General features: G+C 43.4%; 2 protein-coding genes across 5 annotated transcripts in view; both read left to right on the top strand.

Moving 5' to 3' along the window:
- wdr18 (WD repeat domain 18) overlaps positions 1-1,797 on the top strand; it is a 67,863-nt gene extending 66,066 nt beyond the window's left edge. Inside the window, exon 10 of the mRNA XM_029121596.2 lies at positions 373-1,797. Coding sequence (XP_028977429.2) covers positions 373-501 — 129 coding nt within the window. The 3' untranslated portion in view covers positions 502-1,797. The remainder of the gene's footprint in view (positions 1-372) is intronic.
- A 527-nt stretch (positions 1,798-2,324) lies between these two features.
- Positions 2,325-24,104, top strand: part of grin3bb (glutamate receptor, ionotropic, N-methyl-D-aspartate 3Bb) — a 94,586-nt gene continuing 72,806 nt past the window's right edge. The window contains exon 1 of one of the 4 annotated variants that reach the window (XM_020049203.2): positions 2,325-2,403. Coding sequence is in view for 1 of the 4 variants with exons in the window: in XM_020049202.2 (XP_019904761.2) it covers positions 14,921-15,373 (453 nt within the window). In the remaining 3 variants the exon portion in view is untranslated. Of the gene's footprint in view, positions 2,404-2,671; positions 2,748-6,082; positions 6,155-14,836; positions 15,374-24,104 lie in introns of those variants that run through there. The other 3 variants (XM_029121595.2, XM_020049204.2, XM_020049202.2) reach the window with 3 other exon arrangements.

The raw sequence follows: 24,104 nt of genomic DNA, 5'->3' as shown, positions 1-24,104 counted from the left end.
GCTCCATACTCCCGGCACCAACGATGGGCTTCCGTGGAGAGCAGGTTTATTCTTTGCCAGATTGTACTCCTGTGGGAAATGCATTCCCCTGCTCATTTGCACACAATCAAGCTTTTGACTCCAAACACATTACATTACCATGAATATTGGAGAGGTTTCATCCTTTTGTCCATTTGGAGAGAATGGGTTTGTGATAGAGGAGCAAACATGTCCTCCATTTCAGAATCCACTTGGACCAAGTACTGGAGGTGGTGTGTTGACATGTTCTATGTCTGCAGTAATGTTGGTGTTTTCTCTCTTTACAAGCTCTTATTTTTCCTGTCCTTTTCCCCCTCTCCCCCTTGTCTGATCCGTCATCCGGTAATCCCCCAGAGTGTGTTTGGCAGTGGTGAGAACACCAAAGTGCGAGTGTCAGAGCTGGAAGAGGAAGTCAGGACCCTGAAGAAGGTCAACAAAGACCTGTACGACTTCTCGGCGCAGCTGCTCACCAAGCCCAACTAGAGGAGCCACAACCCCTGGCCACGCCTCCCCCTTTCCTACAGCCAGGACTCAGGGGGGGGGCGAAGACATGACAGGGCCCCTTCATTGCATACCGGTGGTGTGGGGAAAGTTGTGTGCTTTGTAAGGCAGCAGGTTAAATCAGCAGGGTTTGGAGTGTGAATGTTGTATTGCTGACTTCACCACAGAATCCTGGTGTGATTTCATTTCAGTTTTTGTGAAGAAAATATTGCTTGATTTTTATTTTATTTTTTGTATTCATGTTCAATATTAGTAGTGTATTGCAGCCAGACTCTGTGACAGTTGATCTTAGCCAAAGCACCAGTCAGCCCAAATTTGGCTTAACAGGATCCAGTTATTGCATTTTGAGCTTTACCTGGCTAACCTCTCTTTCCCCCGTTTCCAGTCCTTCACCTTTGCTGGGACTCCCAGTGCCATTCAACCCACTAATACATTGGATGGAGTTGTTTGCTGGCTTAGCCGTCGAGGCTGGTGCTAATTTCAGTCAGAAAGTAGATGTGACCCCCATGGTTCGTAGGTCCCCTTCATGGTTCCCGCTCAAACAGAAATGTTTTCCTATTAGCAACATGCACATTCTGTGTAAACCCAATTTTTTTTAATCTCCCATTAAAACAGCTCAAGGCAGGAAATATCTCAAAGAAAATGTTGGTGTTAAAAAATGTAAGATTAGAGCAATGTTTGATTTACACCGAGGAGCCTAAAGCCTGTGAGTTGAGTTTCTCAATACCTTTAGCAAACATGGATTTGGTTGAGCACTGCTCCGCAGCAATACACAACTGGCAGAAGGAAACAATTAACCAGTCAGAAAGGAAAATGTCTCAACTCTAAAATCCCTTTTCCTCTCAGCACTGTTAATTCTCCACTGGGGGCACTACATTAGAGGCAGCGACTTAGAAACTAGCTGTTGATATCGTTTTTTCTTTTCTTTTTTTCACCCTGCTTTGATGAGATCAGAAGCAGCAGCCTGTATGTATGTATGTGTGCTTCGTTGGTAGAGAACAGGGAAATGATAAGAACAGCGTCCCTTCTGCGCAGGGAGAGCCAAGGCTTTAGAACTTCAGCCCTAGATTAACCACTCTGCGATGTTCACCCCAATTTACACACTGCTTTGGTGTCAGGTCAGTCTAGGGAGCTCTTGAGGACCTTGATTAGAGAAATCATGGACTCCAAGGTGAAGAGTTCAGTAGTAGCTGCCTTTTTTTGTACTCATTGTTGTGTTTTCACCATTGTAACGGTTTTTCTATCTTTCTGAGACTGGCAAATAAAACACGTTTTGTACATTGTTTCCTGGCTCATTTTCTTTTCCAGTTGACTCATCTTGTAGTATTGGGTAACCTCATGCAAGCTTAATACTAGGACACAATTATGCAAATGGCCTTGAGCTAGAATGAAAGCCGCTGTCTGAGGCCTAGCAGTTAGAGCATCTGCTCCCAGGTCATATTTAAAACGGCTTCCTTTTTTCAGAAATGATATAGTTGGGTAAAAAAAACAATTTGGGCTCCGCAAACAACCAAATACTGCTTTTCTATCAACAAAAATGTAAATGATACCCACAAAACAGAAAGGGCCAACACAAAGGAAGAAGAGAAAAAACGACAGAGGAAACCCAGGAGAGAAAGGACCTTTGGACCACCTGTAAAGAAAGACAGACTGCTGAGCAAATTATGTAAAGATTAGAAATGGCGTATTACATTGACTTCTGGGTCTTCATCTATGTGCGCTTCAATTAATAAACAAGGCAAGCCATTTCCCCTCTGACCTTGAGGCAATCTTTTCGACGTCAGTCCACAAACTGAATTCACGCAGATCAAACCACTTTCCTGCCAGTCGCTGAAAACGTGTCACGGGGGGTGACTTCGCCCACAGCGTGCAGATGCCCGTTTGGTGACTGAGCTCTCATTTTTGTGTGATTATATGTGACACTTTCATTTGAATCAATGTGGCTTTGGCGACGTGAAATGAGGCTGATTGCTGTGACCTCCCAGCTGGTTGCTACCAGTACGGCTGCTAATCACAGCGCTGCATGAATTTGATGAGCCCGTGCGCGGCCTCCTCTCTTTCATTTGGAATGTCCCCCCTCTGCCACCGTCATCTTGAATGCCTTGTGTTTTTACTTGACACTTTTCTAATTCTGTACGATTGCGAGTCTGCCGGCACACGACAATACATTTAGCCTGGCGTTACATGAACCCCTGTGATTAGCGCTGAGGTGCATCTTGCAACATGGGGTAGGAATTCCAATTCATCCCGTCTAACATTTATCCTGCTAATGTCACGTTTTTCACTTCGCCATCTCATCTGTCCGCTTTCCTGCCTCCTTCATTCGTTTTGTAGGAGGGGAAATAAATTTCTCAGGTGTTTCCTGGAACATTACGCTCTTGTATGATCGAATATATAGTCTATTTGAGGCAACTTATTTTAAATTGTTTTTTTTGCCCCGTTCCACTTTCATCCTTGGCTAATTCTCATCCATGTTTAGGTCAGAATGGAAGTGCTGGATGGGTCATGTTCTCGATTGAGTTGTTCATATCTATGAAAACGAATCCTCGTCTGTGGGTTTTCTTTAATCGATTCGACATAGGAGTCTATAAAACGTTTTTCTATTATGAATCCGTTTTGTGCATAGGAGTATTTGTAGGGAGAAATCTATAAGGAATTATTATTTTCAATCCTCTGGAGTGGTAAGCCAAATGTGTAGCCAGCTCAGGTCCATGTCTGTAATGGAAGCACACTGTCACCTAAAATAAACAGATAGGAGGGAACTTCAATATGTTATCTTTTTGGCGGGGTGGGGTTTATGTGCACACAAGCTAAACAAGCCTAGCAATGCTGGTACAATGTAAAATTGATTATGGAACGCGAAGCAAATTCAGCCCGATTATGTAACGCAATCAACCCGTGTACGCCACGTGAATCCCTAATGGCTGTCCTGGCATTTAAAGAGTCTCTGTAAGATAATGATACTTTACATTACTCACGCAGAACATAATTTTAACATTCTTGCCACCTGACTAAAGCAGAAGAGAAACCTTTTTATTTTTTTTTTATTTTTTTTTAAGAAAACGTTAATCTGTGAAGGAAAGCGAGGAAGAGAGTGAGTGGTATTGCTTTGGGCTCCAGTAAAGAGACATGCCCCTCTTCAACCTTGTTTAATCCCCACGTTTCTGCAGAAGAGTGGCTTTAACGAGATAGAACTCATTAGCTTTTATCTGTGCCAGTGGAGGATCCCTGTGAGATGGCACAACTGGGGGGAGAAAGGGGGGGGGCATACAATTTAAGACAAAAGATCGAGGTGCTTTGAGGACAGTCGCCCTTCCACACAGCGCTATAGGAGCCTCAGTAGTGGGTTGTCACGCCAATTCTCAATTCCTCTGAGGCAATAACCCAAAACACAGGTAGCCTACATTGATGACATGGCATGTGTATGTATATCACAATTATATTTCTGCCCTTTTAGGGACGAATCACACCGGATCTAATAAAAACACAAAAGAAACATTTGCCACTGTTTATCCGCAGACTTTGGCAATTAAAGCCCTCCTGTGTTGCGAAGGCTACTCTCAAACAAAACCCCAGCTGTTAGCACTTTGAGCGCTTCAGAGATATAGAAAATAACGAGGGGAAATGGAATCTGTTCCCAGGGAAGAAATCAAGATTCATTAGCCAGATGTTATTGAGACAATCTTTCACCACTGGAGAAAAAAAAAGGAACTGTCATTTTAAGTGGGACATCCTTCTTTATTTCTTGCTGTTCTAAAAATCTTTTCCTGGGACAGTTGGACACGTGCTCACTGCGCCAGAAGATGCCTCTTGCTGTACACTTTGTTAAACAAAATGTCTAGGGAAATAATTACCTATGCCATCCATGCTGTTTCACCTAAATGAGGGCTAGTTCCTTTGGTGTGATCCCTCATTAACACATCTACTGACGAAAAGCAACACCTGTTGTTTCCTAGCTTTGTCAAAGGATTTCCTACTGTAGTTGGGAAAAGGTTTGAAAGGCCTTTATCTTGATCTGTGATGACCTAGGCCTTTGCTCTTAAAGTTGTAAAGAACAAATTCATGACATAGTATTGGAATTCAGTTACTGTATGTTAAAATAGACTAAAATGTAGGGTTTGAAGCGACACAATGGCTATATTCATACTGGTCCTGTTAGCAAGTGTTTCATATGTGAAGTTCAGATACACTAATGCTGTAAATCAACCAATTTATCTCTTCAAAATTCTCTAACGTTTGATTAAGCAATAAGTTGATCTGGGCATATGATATGGCCAATACACCGTGGGTAAGTGCTGTTTTTGGGCAAAGAGCAATACAGTTCTTGGATATAGACTTTAGCAGAGGCGTATTGGCCATCTACCAGAATCCCCTGAGGTATGGGTTCATAAAAAGGCTAAGCTGTTAGAGATGCAGTATCATTTTGTAGTGGCCCTTTTTATTTTTGTTAGTGTCTCAGATATTTTGAAAAACTGCTTTTGTGATCAGTACTGAGTACTTGTAGTATACCGTTTTAAAATGTTTAGGGCTAGTTCTGTGGACACAGAATAATCCTAGTCCTGGACTAAAGAAATCAAACTCAATGGAGATTTTCATTGAGCTGTTTTTTTTAGTAGAGGGCTAGGCTTAATCCGTGTCTGCAAAACCAGCCCATGGGCACCTTGTTTTAATGATAATGCATCACCACATATTTAACCGAAGATCACCTTAGAGAAAGAAATAAACAAAATCCATGGATTTGTTTTATATCAGTGTTTAAGTTAGTTCCCATCCCCAAGTGTATTCAGACCGGGTCTCTGCTCCCTCGTCCCTGTGTGGTTCACATGTAATGAGCCAGAAAAGCAGAACTGAACGTGTCTGTGGAGGATCTATGTCTGTAAATCCACCGCCTTGAGCTCTGGCAGCTCCAGTCTGTGGGAAGAAAAAAGCACTGAAGACCTCGCTGAGGTCGAGGCTGGCCTGGGCTGGGCTGAGGAGGTGGGAGGGAGGGGGGGGGGGGATGCAGGGGAGGGAGGAAGACTGCTTTTCTTTCAGGGAGAACCCAGAGAAGGCAGGGTATCTTCTGGTTTTAGGGCATGTCAATGCTCTGTGAGCGTTGTGTGGTGGTGAGAGGAGAAATAAAGACATGTCACTGTGCTTCATGCCCTTGTTGTCTAGCATGAGACGTCCTCATACACAGAACTTTGGATGGATGGTTTAAGGCTTGTCTAGATACAGTTTAAAGGACGAGATTCATCTCGAGGTGAGAGATTTCTCACAGAGTGATGGAGCTGAATTCAGTGTGATCCCTTCTGCCACCCCCTTCGGACATGAAGCTCCGGCATTCTGACACTTGGCCAGTTCTTGGAACAGCAGTTTAGTAATTTAGTAAAGAGTGCTGTATAAGCTGGACCTTGCCACCCAGAACCCCCAAGCTGTCACTCCTCATGTTAATGAATGTGTCAGAGGGGAAGTATCCAAAGGATCCAGAGGAGGAATACATGGTTGGCTGGTTTTTGCCCTTGTTTACATTTTCGTGGGGTTTCTTTGTGGATCCGGCACTCTCGTTTCCGTATTCCCGTGTATATGCCCAGCACAAAAGACCCCCCACCCAGGATGATTCCAACCCGTGCAGGATCACAGGGACATAGCCTGGGTAAGTTACCAGTGGATGTGCTTTTGTTTAAGTGCGACACAATATTCCGAGGTAGTTTTCTTTGGGGGGTATTGCAAATAACCATGGATTATCTTAACATGGGAACTAGGTTAATACTGGCTGTAGGGGGATTTCACTGCCTCTGACACCAGGCGAAGCCAGTCAGACTTCTGTGAACACATCTTTACCTGTAACCTGCCCCATTGGTAATACATATTTGCTTACACTGTGGCTGCACTGTAAAAAGCATTCCCAACTCATTAGATGCCGAAGGCGTTTCAGCCCAGCTTGCACATTATGGAATATTCATGACTTGCTTTCTTTGCTCCCGAGCTACTTAAATACCTACGGTGATCCCATCATCTGACAGACGGTTTATCAGGAATGCAGGCTGCCAACAGACTCCGTTCAGGCGTCTTCCGGGTAAAAGGAAACAAAATCATATTTCAGAATGGAGGAAAATCGTATGCGAATACGGATTCCATGTTACAATGTGTGTCTCCTTCAGCTGCAGCGACTGTTGGTCCAGTAAATGTGTTACTCTAGGACGGAGATCGATTTTAAATTAAATTGATACTAGGGACTTGTTTTTGTGGATCGTTGTGCTTGTTTCTCAGTAAAAGCCGGTATGTGTCAAAGCCAGTGAACTTGAGAATGACCAAAGAGGTGCAGAAAATCAAGATTCAATTGGGGCTATATAATGTTCTTCTGTTTTCATCGTAGGGTAAAATTAGTTTCCCAATTTACCAAAAGGTTAGATTAACTTTCACATTTCAAACCTCTAATCTCCGTATTAAAATGTCCCAAGTCACTCGGACACGGTGGCATTTTGAAAGACCTTTGTCTGTAAAGAGGCGTGTGCGTGTTTGCAAGTGTGTGTCTGTGTGTGCGTTTTTTGGGTGAAAAACCAGCGCCCGAAACAAGCGGAATCAGAGTTCTGACATACCTGGGTGGAGGGGATTCTCTAGAGGATGGTTCAGAGCACTTTCCCCTCACCCCTCCTGTTACATTTCATGCACATGTGATGCAGGGATGTTCATGGAATGTTAAAATAGCTGTCTGACATTTAAAAGCAAGGAAATGAGTAGCAATCTCCAAAACAACTATTTCTGGTTGTGTGGTGCTGGCTCAAAAATGTGAAAACGACTGAGAAGGTTCTCTTTACATTTAGCTGTTTGTCATTTAACTGACACTTTTATTTGGAGCACATTACATTTCTGGTTAAACACATTTATGTACCAGTTTATTGACATTTCTTTTACTAACAAAGGTGGCCAACAATCCCCATAAACCAATGACGCTTTCCTTAATCCTGAAGTTATGAGCATAGCAACAGCTTTTCAGTTTGGCTCAATGTCAGTTAGATCTGAAGGGTAATGTGACAATATTTGCATATGTTTTCTATGTAATTGTTTTGGTTTGTTCTATTGTTTGTTTGTTTTTTTCTCCAAGCTTTAGGGACACTCATTTCCCAAATTATGTTTAAATAAGCACAAACATAAATATTTCTGAAATCTACTTCTTTTCTGGTGGATTAGCAGAAAAGAGGCCATTTAAAGAGTGCTATGGTCTTTTAGTCAATGACAGCTTCAAATCGAAGTCGGTGAAGTGTGCAGAGGAACGGTTGACATTTTTATTTTAACTGGGGGACCAATTTGCCTGCTTCTTTCACTGGAGGGGACATGCCCCCCTGCTCCCAATGATCCTATGCCCTTGAAATGACAAGGGTAGAATGATACTCTGTAAAATCCATCATATCAATACGTTGTTTGTCCCTGAATTTCTTTTCTTGAGAATGGAAAGACGTGCCCAAACTTTGGGAAGCGCCACAGATTGTTTCATCAAGAGAACATGTATTCAAATGACCGTCCTTTGAAAGTGATTATAATACTCAGTTTCTGGGAGGGGCCTGCGAGTCATGACCTCAGTATCTGGAGAGGTGGACGCCAGAATAATTGTGTGGTCTGTTCTACATCTGTCGACCGTTTTCGCAATGCATCCCTCACTGGTCATTTAGAAAAATGTTTAATGGATAGCTGGGAACCTAAACAGTCCAACGCTGCAGGATTTAAAGGAGACGTTTCAGTGGTACCTTGTTGTATAATGTCATAGGGCAAAATATTTCCACATTCTAGGGGCCTTCAAAGATCACTGAGACTAAGTGAGACTAAGTGAGCCCAAAGGATTCCAAAAAATGTGTGCATGTGTATGTGAGGAGGGTGGGGGTGTGCATGTGTATGTGAGGAGGGTGGGGGTGTGCATGTGAGGAGGGTGAGGGTGTGCATGTGTATGTGAGGAGGGTGGGGGTGTGCATGTGTATGTGAGGAGGGTGGGGGTGTGCATGTGTATGTGGGGAGGGTGGGGGTGTGCATGTGTATGTGAGGAGGGTGGGGGTGTGCATGTGTATGTGGGGAGGGTGGGGGTGTGCATGTGTATGTGAGGAGGGTGGGGGTGTGCATGTGAGGAGGGTGGGGGTGTGCATGTGTATGTGGGGAGGGTGGGGGTGTGCATGTGTATGTGAGGAGGGTGGGGGTGTGCATGTGAGGAGGGTGGGGGTGTGCATGTGTATGTGGGGAGGGTGGGGGTGTGCATGTGTATGTGAGGAGGGTGGGGGTGTGCATGTGAGGAGGGTGGGGGTGTGCATGTGTATGTGAGGAGGGTGGGGGTGTGCATGTGAGGAGGGTGGGGGTGTGCATGTGTATGTGAGGAGGGTGGGGGTGTGCATGTGTATGTGAGGAGGGTGGGGGTGTGCATGTGTATGTGAGGAGGGTGGGGGTGTGCATGTGTATGTGAGGAGGGTGGGGGTGTGCATGTGTATGTGGGGAGGGTGGGGGTGTGCATGTGTATGTGGGGAGGGTGGGGGTGTGCATGTGTATGTGAGGAGGGTGGGGGTGTGCATGTGTATGTGAGGAGGGTGGGGGTGTGTATGTGAGGAGGGTGGGGGTGTGGTTGGCAGATGACCGCAGCAGCTCTAATGGGTCTGAGCGCTGTCTACCTCTCTAATCGCCAGGGAGGGAGGCTGCATTCCAAGCTAAATACTCCATGGTTATGCATTCCAGCCAGGTAGGAGTGATGGGGCAAACAAGACTTAATGGCTGCATGGTAGGGCAGTGTCTCTTTGGGGAATTAGCCATGATTCGAGCAGACGGATGAAGTTTCGTCTGGTGGATCTCAAGTAGGAAACGGGTTGGCCTGTCCTGTACTGTGGGATTGATGTCCAATTTCTGCAGTCAATCTCAGAGACTTGTGAAATGAAGCACAAGTCAAGGGAAGAGTTGGTTAATGCTGCAATTAGCTGTCATAATTTTTGACTTTTAAGATCTCTTCCACAAAGTTGAATACACCTATTTTTATAACAATTGACTGACTTCTGAAATGTCCATCAATATTTATTGCCTGGGTTGGTGGTGATCATTCTGATTTAATTCCCAATCATAGTTTGACTGAATCCTATATTGTGCATGGGTAACTGACAGAAAGTGAATATTTACAGGTCATTTACATAAATTATGTGGGAGTTATATCAGGTATATTGAAAGCAGGTGCTACTATCCCTTCAATACTTGGGTCATGTATTAAGACACCATTTTGTCGGATGGCTACCATAGCCTGTGTTTTTGATATAGGGCTAAATGTTGGGGCACCTTTGGCAGGAGCTTCAGTCGCAAGATTGCAACCTAACTAGACACTCACAGATTGGGATACTCCAGAGCAATGCGTGGGACAGCGTTTTTCACCACAATAAACAAAACAACAAACAATGACATTTCTCATGGAGGAATGGTGTCAAATCTCTTCAACAGAATTTCAGACACTTGTATTATTTAATATGAGCATTTAATATTTCACTCGAATCCTCATTTGCTCCAGCAGCTACTCTTCTTGGCCCCAAAACACAAAGTAAAAACAGGACATAGAAATACTGGCTATTACAAAAAGGACATTATTCAAAACATTGTGCCTAATATACATTTGATATAATCACACAACGCCCACATTGCAACAATCCACTGTGTCTCTGTGTTGTGTGTGTAACTTTCACAGGCTCTGTTATGCCGCAAAGGTATTCTTTTATCTGTTTGTTTTTTTTTAAATCTGTTTTTAATTGCTAGACTGAGTTACCTCAGGTGGCAAAGTCCCATGCAGTCACTGCTCTATTTCGTGCTCTGAGCCTCCCAGCTTCTGTTCTGGATATTTGGAACTGTGAAAGGTTATCTTGTGTGCTAATGGAACTGTGGTTGAACTCTTTGCAAACTGCTTTAACAGACAGTTCAGATCCTTCAACAGCTCACACAGGAACCAATAGTGATGGAGTCAATGTCTCCTCCACTTTGCCTCAGGACAGATTGACACAGATATTATTGACATTTGCTCCTCATGTACATCAAAGTGTAACACGTGCATTTTTGTTCTGGGGCGTTCTTAATCTCTTTCTGTGCTACCCTTTGCTACCCAACTGGGCAGCAGTCCAGGTGCATCACAAATACGGCCTGTATGATCTGTGTAGATGTCAAGAAAGCTCACCAATTCCTTATGGACTGACTGAGCATCCTCGTAACCACTGAGGCCAATGTGCCTCGATATCTTTAACTGTTTCCTAGGATTCAAGTGAAAGGTGAAGTGGGACCACAATTTTGACTGCTACTGTATATTTATTTTGCTATATACAATTACCAACTGTTCTGACACAAACTGTATGTCTTTCTTAACATATAACTATACTGTTGAGTCATCAGTCTTCATGTTGGAAACACAGGTTTTAGTCAAGATTAGTGGAAGGCTAAAAACAGACGTTTGTCACTGCCCAGCAAGTTTCCTTCCTTATAAGCATGCCAAAGGTTTGTTGTACATTTTTCTACTGTAACATTTCTTGTGGTCAACAACGTTCTTTCTCTTACGCTGGGTAAGGACTGTTTAGACAGGCTGGTTGGCTGGCTGTATAGACATGTTGTATTGTGTGGTGCTGCCCTACAGCATTTTGAACCAGAAGGTGCTTTGAAATTCTTGGAGAGCAAAATGGCCGTTGCCTCTCTCCTTGCCTGACCGTGTCTTAAGGTATTACATTGGAGAAGTGGCAAATGAGAGGCCGAGCAAAGTGGCAGATACGCTTACGGTTACGGTGTATGACCAGTAACTGAAAGAGTAGTAGATCAAATCCCTGACCTGGCAAGTTACGTATTCAGCTTCCAATTTACCATCAAGGTTATTTAGTTACCTGCTTGTTTGTCTTTATTGATAGATTGCAATAGATTCTTCACCTTTTTTACCATAATCGGCTAGATTGAACTCGACAGTGCTTATCCTTCATTATCTGGTATATTATGCATGAGTAATTCAAGTGTTAACAGACACTGGACCAGTGCTTATCCTTCATTATCTGCTATATTATGCATGAGTAATTCAAGTGTTAACAGACACTGGACCAGTGCTTATCCTTCATTATCTGCTATATTATGCATGAGTAATTCAAGTGTTAACAGACACTGGACCAGTGCTTATCCTTCATTATCTGCTATATTATGCATGAGTAATTCAAGTGTTAACAGACACTGGACCAGTGCTTATCCTTCATTATCTGCTATATTATGCATGAGTAATTAACGTGTTAACAGACACTGGACCAGTGCTTATCCTTCATTATCTGGTATATTATGCATGAGTAATTCAAGTGTTAACAGACACTGGACCAGTGCTTATCCTTCATTATCTGGTATATTATGCATGAGTAATTAACATGTTAACAGACACTGGACCACTGCTTATCCTTCATTATCTGGTATATTATGCATGAGTAATTCAAGTGTTAACAGACACTGGACCAGTGCTTATCCTTCATTATCTGGTATATTATGCATGAGTAATTCAAGTGTTAACAGACACTGGACCAGTGCTTATCCTTCATTATCTGGTATATTATGCATGAGAAATTAACGTGTTAACAGACACTGGACCAGTGCTTATCCTTCATTATTTGGTATATTATGCATGAGTAATTCAAGTGTTAACAGACACTGGACCAGTGCTTATTCTTCATTATCTGGTATATAATGCATGAGTAATTAACATGTTAACAGACACTGGATCAGTGCTTATCCTTCATTATCTGGTATATTATGCATGAGAAATGAACGTGTTAACAAACATTGGACCAGTGCTTATCCTTCATTATCTGGTATATTATGCATGAGTAATTCAAGTGTTAACAGACACTGAACCAGTGCTTATCCTTCATTATCTGGTATATTATGCATGAGTAATTAACGTGTTAACAGACACTGGACCACTGCTTATCCTTCATTATCTGGTATATTATGCATGAGTAATTCAAGTGTTAACAGACACTGGACCAGTGCTGATGAATGAATGGGGGAAATGTTGGTGGCAACAGTTCAGTTACATTGAATCTGCACATATTATTATTCTCTTTTCATATTCAATTACATTTTGCAAAGTTTTGAGGTCTCCTTGGATGCTTAAATGGATCTGTTCGTGTGAAAGTACCGTCCAACACTGACAAGACCCAGCCATTTCTACGAGGGAAATCAATACCTGATCCATTTTGGATCAGAGGTGGACTAGATTCAATCCGAAATATGTCAGAGGTGAAGGAGGATCCAATCTGAATTGTATCAAACCCAAGTTGAGCTAGCCTATCAGACCCAACCCCAGTTGGGCTAGCCTAGCCGTTCTCTTGTTTTTCTTCAGTGTAAACAGAAGTAAATAGACCATCTCATATTGTGCTTCAACGTTTCCCTTTGCATTTCCTTGTCTCTAAGCCATGTTATACAGGCAAGCTGTTACAAAAAAAGATTTGACTTTTGAAACCCCAGTAACAGGCTGGTAATGGCAGTCAACTATGACATTTAAGGTACAGGATTAGCAGCACGCTATTGTTACAGCGCACTCGACAGCTGTCTTTATTTGCTAGGGCGTGCTTAACTCGTTGTCAATAAGTACATTTCACACTCCGGCTACTTTTTAATTGAACACAGCGGAAGGACTTTGAGGTATGGAGTGATACCTAGAGACATCTCAAGGTATTATCCGTGCCTCACAATTGCCATCCTCAACAGAAGGCTTGGTGCTTCCTACTGTGGATAAAAGGCAGAAAACGAACTGCTGGGAGAGAGGGACACAGCCCACAGCATGTCTGCCCATGTGGAGCAGAGGGATTCCTCAGTCGTCTTCTTTCACTGTTGGGTTTTATTGGGGAAGTGGAAACCAGCTGGCGTTTCCATTAGTGGCATGGAAGCGCCAGTCACTCGTCATAACAGGCTTTTAAACGTATTCCCCAGCATAGTGTTTGGAATAAAGGGCTAATTAACATGCCACTTGTGTAAATTAAGCATTAAGTAATGCAATAAATGTCAGTTGTTCTCAGTTGGAGGAAAAAGCTTGCAGGCACACACTGCAACACCCTGAGTGACAGGTGCATTCTAAAGGTAAACAGTTTGGCAGACAAACCCCTCAAAAACGAAGATTTAAATGTTATACACATAAAAATGCCACTGAGAATTACTTTAATTCGTTTTATTCATAAGATAACGATTATACTGGTGAACAATGAATAATGATGAAAACCAGGGTGTAGAATGTGTGTGTGTGTGGGGGGGGGGGGGGGGGGGGGGGGTCATGTACCCTCCCAATATTATAGACAGTCTGACCCCCCTGGAAAAGAGTGAAAATCCTGGGATCCATTGACCCTGAATTTTTAATGGGCGGTGGTATTGACTGGTAATTATTACCACTTGTGATTGTGATTACATCACTATACCTTGACACCCGTTGAACTACTGATACATGTACTAGTATAAACCGCACTGTGGTATCCCTTTTTTTGAAAGATTCTTAGCGAAATCGATATGTAGGCTGATTGAGAAGAAATAAATCATAAAACCGCGATTAACTGTCCAGGTTGATTTAGTGCAGTTTACCGAAGTTAGTGTGGCCGGTCTCCAGCTGATTTTATCTTGGACTTAAAAGCAGATTTGCCCATGTCCTGTGTGCGTGCCAAGTCTTCAAACGCAAGTGCAATTCTTGGTCCAATCACTTGCTTACTTTGTTTTAGGAGTGTCACACTGGGGCTGGTCATTTGGCATTTCGGTCAAGTGCCACATGGGCTGGTCCTTTGTAGCCCGGTGGGAAAAATCGACGTTGTTTTTATGTGACTGCAAAATTACCATTAGGCGTCTTATAATCGGGCACTGAAGAATCGGGGATCCATAGTCTACTTTTGGATCGATTGCATTTCATTTCCCATTCATATGCGGAAAAATTATTTTGGAAATAAGAGGGACACATTTTGGTTGATATTAAATTAGTGAATTCCACCCCAGATTCTCGACAAAAAGCTTTTTTTAAACGTTCCATATCGTATTCACGATATAGTTATTTGTGGTCGTTTCACGTTTCAATATGCAAGTAGTAGGGTTTAAATAAACACATAATATTATTATTTTCATTGTGACAAGGCGCAGGTGTCTGTTCATTTGTTATACACCGTACAATACTCCCGCCTCAACAGTGCTGCTCTGCTGGTGTTATCAGAAGATGACAGTCCAGCGGCATCTCCGCCTTTCCATCGTGCACCCCCTCCCCTTCTCCTAGTCACACATTTTCACTGTAACGCCATCTGTAGATCACCGTTCATATCATCGTCAACAAAAAGGAATAAAGGACCTTACAGCCGAGAAAAAGGGAAGAAAGAAATAAGGCAAGCAATGCTATCTTCTGACAATACCTCATTCTGTTTGAGAGCGCAGCAGGATGAATTTAATCTTCACAAGATTCTTGGCATACTTTTACTTCGGATTCCAAGTCATTCTACAGTTCTTCATCGACCCTTGTCACCTCCATCCTCAGCCGTGCCACATTCTGGCGCAGATAGGACACACCGTGCGCCTTGGCGCCCTTCTGCCCACACGACAACCGTCCAGGGTGCAGGCTGCCCTGAACCGCGCCCTCGCTGGTCTCGCTCAGACTGGGGACAACTTTCTACCTTACAATCTAAGCCTGGAAGTGGTTCCCCGAGAGCCCGCCAACGGAGACCCGGAGTCCCTTTTCAGGTGTGTTTGTCAGGCTATCGTTGTTCAGGGGGTCTCAGCTGTGCTCGCCTTCCCCCAGACCCAGGAAGAGATCGTACAAGTGGAATTTATGGCTTCTTTTTTGGAAATCCCTTTTATAAGCATCATTGAACACGGAGAACCTCTGAAAACACAGGTAACATATTAACATTCGGTTATGTCACGACTGAAGTCATCATTACAGTTTTTTTGTTATCGAGTGAATATGTTGCGCCACCAGACTAAACTTTTGCAATATGCCTGTGTATTATGCTGTGCCACTGCGCGCAATAGTCACGCTTCTTTGTCCCTCAACCCAATTGCATGTAATGTGATGTGCACATTCAGAGAGCTTTTTAAAAATAGCTTTTTCCCTCGACCCTATTTAATACAATGAGACTGTTGTGCATTTCGGAGTGGTTTATTGAGATGTAACTTAAAAACATTTGTGGACATAATGGTGTGAAAAGAGAACATTTTAGCGGCTTTACAATAAAATTGCGGATCGAGTAACAACTCAGTAACCGCTCTCAAACTGTTGCCTTTTTTCTAACCTACAGTTTCACGGTTTTGGTGCCTGCAATGAGACATTTCCACTGCGAATTTGACATTTCGTTTTCAATGTAGATGTTATTCAAATGTAGGTGCAATTGTTGACCTGATCACGTACAAGGTCTGTGTTCGGTAGCGCGCTGCGCGAAAGCGCACCGCTTGGTTCAGAAAGGAGTAAAAAAAAAAAAGAATAAAACATTTTAAAAAATCCATCACCCTTACCATTTCGACCTGAAGCTATTAGTTTCTAATTTACCAACTATTAAAATACACTGGCAATGTACATGCATGTTTGCATTAGGGCCCATTAAGATATTATTTGCTCACTGTGCTGTGTGTAATGCCGTTGGCCACTCTGTTAACTGGTTATTGATTTGCTCCAAACCAGTCTTCTTGGTGACATGTAATGAGCTACAGCCAGTCAGTATATTATAGCAAAGCAAGAGGCATTATCCTGAGGAGTTAATATTATTTTTGCCTGTTAGTTGGAACAGTCTTTTGTGTTAAAAGCCAACTAAGTAGTGATCCACAACCAGGACTGCTTTGCCTCAATATTACGTCTCTCTGTTAACTTCCATTGTTTACTTCTCTTCTCGGTATGGGTCATGGCCATGTACTTGTGAGAGAATTTCACCGCCTTTCATTCAAATCTTTCTTAAAATATGTATGATGTAGAATTTCACAAGTGTCAGGGGATTTGGTGGGCCTGTTTTCCCTTGGCATGCAGGGGAGATGACGTGCATCCAGAACATCATGACTAGAAGATTCCTTTTGAGCACAGCAAGCTCTGTGCTCTTAGGGAAAGTTGTCCCTGAAATCTGAGGGAGAGAGGTGTTGTGGTGCAGCAGGTATAGATCTGGATGTGTAGTTAGAGTGGGCATACCATCAAAACATGCACTTTCTTCACATTGTCTATTCCATCAATTCATTTTGCCATCAAAAACAAGATCAGATCACATTGATAGCAAGTGGTGCCTTCTACATTATAACTAGGTGAACCATGAAGACTGAATGTCGGAAAGCTGTCATAAATGAAACTATGCCAAAGGAAGGACAAGGACATGTTTTTCCCCTGTCCTTAAATTGCTCCAATACCTGGTTTATAATAGAGATAAGTCACTTTAGGGATTTTGTGGTGTATCACCAATATACCACAGCTAGGGGCTTTTTCCTGGCACTGCATTGTGCATAAGAACCTCCAGCTGTGGCATATTGGCTGTCTACCACACCCCCTCATCCATTGTTAAGTTCCACTTCCAGGCCTCTCATGGCTTCCAGAGAGACACCTGCTGTCCCGCACCACCTGAGGTGAAGGGGGGTTTGCTTGGGCACTGGCATCACTTGTCTGACCCTTCTGGTCAGCTATTACCCTGGTCTGTCACGCAATGCTTGCTTTAATGCACCTGTCCCGGGTTTAACTGACTGAGGGAAGCGTGGCGACTGTTTCAAACTTCCTGAGCGCCAGCTGAGCCCCTCCAAGCCACCCAGTCAGTTCAGCCCTTCGTCGCATGACGTCTCAGCACGTTTACTCCAGCAGTTCCAACCGTTCTAGCTGTGGTTTTGTGCCATGTTTGTTCCCTCTCTCTGTCTTTCTCACTCTGTTTCTCTCTCTGTCTGTTTCTCTGCTATTTAAGGTGTGCTTCCCTTCTGTCCTTTCTGGCACAATCTGAAAGAACTGCCTTTTGTATGCAGATGAGCAGTAGGTGTACTCCATACTGATTTCATTTATCCTGTGCCTTCATGCTAGTTCAGAGAAAAGAGAGCCACCGAATGCCTCTTTAGCTTCCGCATGTCTGTTCCTTGTCATAGTGTGTTAGTCAGTTAGTCTTGCTAAGAGGTGAAGAGTGTTTGAGTCCTTTTCAACGCGGTTCTGTGTGATTGTGTGCTCCTCTTCCCACTGTTGAGTTGCTGTTGCCGCCTCCGGCCTTTTTCGGCCGACTCACTTAGGTTTCGGTCGTATAGATTGGTTATTAATTATTAGGCTTCATCTAATTTAATATGTTGACAGATTTTTTTTGTCAGTCCAATAACTCTGCCAACCTTTACCAGAGATGCCCGACTCTGTGTCATGCTACAGAGCTGTGAACCTCAGCACACTAAAGCAAATGATTGGTCTAGTTATGTAAGGAAACAAGGAGATTGGATTCGCATTTTAAAGAAACTCCCCTCAAGATTCGACTGAAGCGGAATTGGTTGAGAAAGAGAAGGTTCTTTGCCCAACCGTGTTACATATGATAGCACAGTTTTCTTTGAGGCTGCAAATGTTGTCCACACATCTGGAATGGGGCAGCCATAAAGTTACAACCTGGCAATTTAACCTGCATCATTGCAGCTCGGAGTTCACTTCCTGGTTGCAGCATGACCGCAAAGCCCTGGGGTCCGTCCGGGAGTGGTGCAAATCTGTCAAGGACCTTCCAGGGTTGTGGGGTAGATGTCAGACAGTGCTGCCTGGCCTTGTTGCGCTTTAGCGACTCCTTGTGGAGGGGTGGGTGCCTAGATCAATTGTGATCAGTGGCTGGGGTTGCACTCTCCTTCGGGTGTGTACGTCACGGCAAAAAACATCTTGGTTGGGGCGAGCAGGGTGATAAGAACCAGAACTACTTGCCAGGATGTGCATCAGAGGACACATGTCTAATCTTAGACTCTCCCGAACCTGCCAGGAGTCATTGAGATGACGCAAGATCACTCTCACAACATGGACATCACATATTTGGGAAACAATGAATAGTGAAGAAAACGTCCTCTGTTTGCTGTTATTCCAGTAATATCCACTGTGTTTGATGTTACTCCAGTAATTTCCACTGTGTTTGCTGTTATTCCAGTAATATCCCCTGTGTTTGATGTTACTCCAGTAATATCCACAGAAATATCAGCCAGGATGTATGCAAGTGAAAACTGAAAGGTCTGATGGGGTCAGGGGCTGCCACCTGCTATACACTAAGGTCCTGCCGAACTCCAGAGCAAGGGTGCGTGCAGGAGAGATCATCCCCAGCCCCTCTCATCCCAGTCACACCCTCTTCCATACATCTTCAGAAGAGGATGGGAGTGCACTCCAGGTCAATCATGACCGAAACCTCCCACTGCCTGAACGGTTTCTTCACCTGTGCCGTGGCCCTCAGGAACCAGTCATCTCCCCCATGGAGACTAATAAGACCATATTCTCACTGCATCAAGCAACTGCATCGCATCCATCCTGTCCATTCTCCCTGCACTCAGACATTGCAAATTTGTGTAGATTTGTATCCACCTCTTAAAGCAGTGCTCACCACTGATTTGTTGATATGTAAACTTTGCGTGAACTGTCTTCAGGTGTCTTTGACTTTCAGTCTAGTGACAACATTACAGCAAGTACAGTTCTCAGGGTGTCAGTGTACTTTTCAGATTAAAGTTGATTTGCTTAGTGTACAGGGCATGATTTACGTCATATTGATTTCGGGAGACATTTGTTATGTATTTAGTCTAATCAGATTACCTGACAAAGGAAAAACTAGGATCGAAATTGATGTTTTTGTGTCGGACTACAACAGCTACACTGCAAAAAATGTATTTTAAAACAAGAAACTTTTACTATAATTGATGAGATATTTGCTTGAAAAAAGTGAAATAATCTGCCTGTGGAACAAGACAAATGAATTGATATTCAAGGAATATTTTCTAAAACCACGTGCTTTTATCTAATAGAACATTAGCTTGTTAAGAAAAATGTAACTTATTTTAATGGGGGTTTAGATTTATAAAATGAAAACAACATAAATATACTTGATAAGAAATTTTTTGCAGTGTAGAAGACCATACAGAGATGCAGACATTAGTCTTTAATCAATTCTAATTCTTAAAAATTGATGGTTTTTCAACTACAAATGTTCTGTTACAGTTTTCCATAAGATGTATAACTAATATTTAAAAAGTTTTCTATCTGTATACGTAATACTCGTAGAGTAGTTTCTTAAGAGGCCTAATTTGACTTGAATTACAAAAATAACACTTTTATTCTTTGTATGTAAGAAAGATGGGGCTGCCTCTTTCTAATCTGCTTGGCTAAGACCTCTGACCTCTGACCGGAAGTTAGCTGATTTAAAGTGTAAGTAGTGAGGAGCAAGATTAATCAGTCACTACGTGTGGACAACTGCTGATGCAGTAGCACATTTTGAAATGACACTCTCTGGCGCCTGCTGGAGTTGCTGCAATGAGGCAAGGCCACAATCGAGAGTTGGAAATCATGTGCTTGGGATGGGAGAAAAACAGGGTAAAATTGGATTAAAAAATAACTCCAGAGTCTGCAGTCAGGAAGAGGCTCCTGTGATAATATGTGCGTAGTTGTTACGTCAGTGTCTTTGTGTACTGTTCACTTGGCAAGCCTTACCGTTTCATAAGGGTTAGATCACAAGGTACTTTAACAAATTAAAATAAAAAAATCTAATAGTGGGCAGGGGAAACTGCACACATTTGTCTTGTTTAATGTCTGCCCATAAAAATGGCTTTGGAGGGTTCCTCAACTGACTGTGAAATGATCACTGGGCTGAATGGGGAACGAGACTGTAGGCAGAAGACAGACAAATACACACGCATAGTTACACACACACACACACACACAGTCCACACACATTTTGTACTATTTCTCTTGGCTTATGCCTCATAAGCACCTCACAACACAAGAAGCAGCAGGACATTAACCTTCAGAGTCATTTGTGACAATTGTTGACAGCAATTCTGCAATGTCACGACACACAACAGGGTGTGGCCGTCGCAACCACTGCCATTGATAGCCAACCAGCCGAACTCCCAGCAGGGCACTTTACGTGTCGTGACAGTGTTCAAGAATTTGCCACGAACCGACATTCGTGTAGTTGCAGGCGTCGGTTCATGCCAAGGAAAGGCCCTCGTAGGGCTTATCCCAGGCCCTGATTAGACGCTAAGAGTTGCAGCACGAGGGCATGTCATGTAAGGTTCACGGCAAAGCTTTTGATGTCGCACTGCGCCTCTGAGAAGCCTTTGAGAAACACAATGATCCCTGTTGTAAGGGGGAGACGTATTCAATGCCTACATGTCATGTTTTTAAGTAGGTCACATACTGGGTTCAATATCTTACACATTGTGTTTAACTGAATACAACAGCTACACCAAGAACCCTTTAATCCTGTGGAAGTGTGAAAGTGGCACTGTGGGAATGGCACCACACGCACGGGCACCGGGCAAAGATGGGGGTTGCACAGACACAATGAAGTCCTTCTCCTTCGCCTCTGTCAGTCTGGCAATCAGTCTAAAAGCCCCCGTCCGCCCGAACTGTGGCTGAGGTTGTGTAACGAAAAAAAAAAGAATGAGAATGAGTAATATAGAGGGCTTGTACATCGTAATGCCTCAGAACGGGTGGATGGGTTGGCTTGGAGCTCCTTTGAGATGGATATTAGTACGTTGAGCCAAGTCTGCTTTTGATCAGATGGAGCTGCGATGGAGCTGTGGGCTCTGAGTGGACTTAACTACAAGATGGTCCCTGGTGTTCTGGTGAAATGTTGGCTTTAACAAGCATGGTGAGGTCTTGCAAATTGAGAATGTCATACTTGTTTTTTCCCGGGTGAGTTCGACTGCCTCTGCTTGTAATGCAAAGAACAGTTCACCACTGAAATGTGAGAGGCAGCGTATTTTGAAGCTTTGACACTTGAATCACTATCAAACCCCCGTAATCTGTTTGAAGATTTGCTTTTGTTTGTGTCCCGTTATTGGTGGTATTTCATGTGGCAAGCAGACGTGATTGTGGCGGCCCTCTAAACCCATGATTATTTGCTCAATGGAAATGGCCTCAGTGAGTGTGACAGGCAATTAAAGGTGCCAATGTTGTGTGTTGGTTAATAAAGGCATTGGTAATACTACACAAGGATTAAGCTAACACGCACTGACAATAGTCGTTAAGATTAAAATATCAAGCTGTGATTTTGATGTAGCTCTAATGCGAACAGCATTGACAAGTAATCTAACCCCTTTCTCATTAACTTGAATGGCCCCTTTTTGTCCGCTTCAGTCACAACATGAATATTCAGCAATCTTTTTATATACCTTTAGTTATTCAAGAAAAACGCATTGAGAACATATAGACTTCTGCGAGTGTGCCCTGTATGCATAAAATGGTGTGCAAATAATAAATAAAAAATAGCACATAAACACACACACCAACACAGACAATAACATCACAACACGCAAGCACACAACCATTTATCAAAAGCAGCCATTTGTCCTCTAGCAAAACTTCCAGCAATGCTTTAAATTCACTTAAAGACAGTAGGCATTCATGCCTCAACTCATATCACAGCTTATTTCTCTTTGGGCATATGTAGTACCATCCAATCCTATGTTCGCTTGCTGTATTATATTGTTTCCCACTGTGAATAAACCTGCAACAGGCTGTCAGTTTCACTCCTTGCACCTTTTTGTTAAGTCCATGATGAGTCCATGATGAGTCCATGATGAGTCCGTGATGAGTCCGTGATGAGTCCGTGATGAGTCCATGATGAGTCCATGATGAGTCCATGATGAGTCCATGATGAGTCCTAAAGATCTCACTAGAGATGATATGAAGGCCAAAGTGGAATACGACCTCCAGTACTTTAGGTGTTGAAGCTGCTGTGTGAATATACTACATAGTAACTCCATATTCTAACACAATCCTGATTCTCGGTTCAGGACTTGGGCATTTGCTCTGTAGGTCATTATATTCAATGAATTGTCTGCCCCAGATAAATGTTTACAGAAGACTTTGCTGAGAGATGCGTTATTGGAGGGAAATGGATATTGCCGGAGGGTTCAAAAAAGCAGGTTGAGTATAACATTTAATTAGGATTATCTTGAGTGAGATTCCTGACTGCTTTGTAAAATAAGAGGGAAAAGCCCTGGTGTGAAGGTCTTTTCTGTCAGTGTGTTTCTTTACTTTCCAATCCAGGCTTTGCTGTCAACAGCAGAAGCTCAGCTTGCAGTGGTCCCAAGTCAAGACAGGCCGGTGAATTAGCAGGGAAAGGTCTGAGTCAGTTTGATGACAGGGGCCTGCCTTTCAAACCGTGGGTCCAGTTTACCTACGAAGGGACAAACAGGCAGGAAACATGACGATGAATGCCCTCCCCTCCCTCCAGGACATCGCAGTTCGCAGGACTAGAAGCGATGAGTCATCAGAAGGGATTGGGTGTGATAACGTCTAGCCAAGGTGATTAAAAGAGCTTGATATTTGCCAATAATACACCTTAGTGTCGGTACTAAGAGGCTGAGAAGACCCTGTAGACCGGGGCTGGATGCTGACACAGGCGGGTAGCCCTTTCCCTCCGTGGTTTAGCACATTCCCACACATACGGTAATCCACATAAACATATTCTCCTCTTCCTCCATCGTGCCAACACAGATTCATCGTCATGGCAGCCCGTTACTCCACTCAGACGGGAGCGCGGCAGCCCTGTCCTGACAACTCCTGGCTGTGCAGGAAGAGCTGTGAAATACCTGAGGGAGATAACATGTAATTGCTCACAGGTGGGACGGGGCGATAGGCTGTGTTACCATCTGGCTAAGGCCATCGTTACACACCTGGGGGGGACTGCCTGGGAACACTAGGATGGCTGCTGGAAGAGGTTTGGGAGGGTGGGGGCTGCATGGAGGGTATGTCCTTCTTACCTTCAGAGACGCCAATGTGTCATATTTACGGCTGGGATGTAAATACTGAGAAACATGATCGCCGACCACCTCGTTCATGTGTTTGCCTCATGCTGACCTTGCGAGCTGAATTCCCTCCCATTGTTGCCACTGTGCAACAGGTCGCTGCTCCCTGGTGATGTCTGGAGTTAGCAGCAGGCCAGGAGTTATAGGATGTAATGAAACGCCCAGTGAAATATGCAGTGCATCTTTAAAGAAGGTACTATTTCCATTGGGTTACACCATCCTTTGACGAAATGTCTGAAAATGAGTGTAGTTAATCTCACTTTCAGGCCGTTCATTTGCACGTATATCTTTTTTTTTATATGACTTAGCTTTCACAACCATTGTGAGGAAAGATGACAGCCTCCAAATGATTAATAAATTGGTCCAATCCGGCATATTGCTTCTGCTCTCGGCAGACGGCAGGCAGACGGGGCAGACAGGACTAAAAAAAGGGGTTGTGTTGGAGACAGAAAGTTGGGTTTATTAAAGATAATCTTGTAATGATACTTCTGTAAATGGAGGGCTGTTTATCATTGTTTGCCCTTCATTCTCAATTGTCTGCCAGCAGTATAGCTAACAGGCATGAGACTACTAGTGGATCTGTTCAACAATGACAGAGACACATGAGTCCAATGAACAAAGGCAATGGACTGCCAGTCTGATTT

This window comes from Esox lucius, chromosome 8, assembly GCF_011004845.1.
Source record: "Esox lucius isolate fEsoLuc1 chromosome 8, fEsoLuc1.pri, whole genome shotgun sequence".
Lineage (NCBI taxonomy): Eukaryota > Metazoa > Chordata > Actinopteri > Esociformes > Esocidae > Esox > Esox lucius.
The sequence above is the reverse complement of the archived record's forward strand: the minus strand, read 5'-3'. Positions and strand labels throughout refer to the sequence as shown.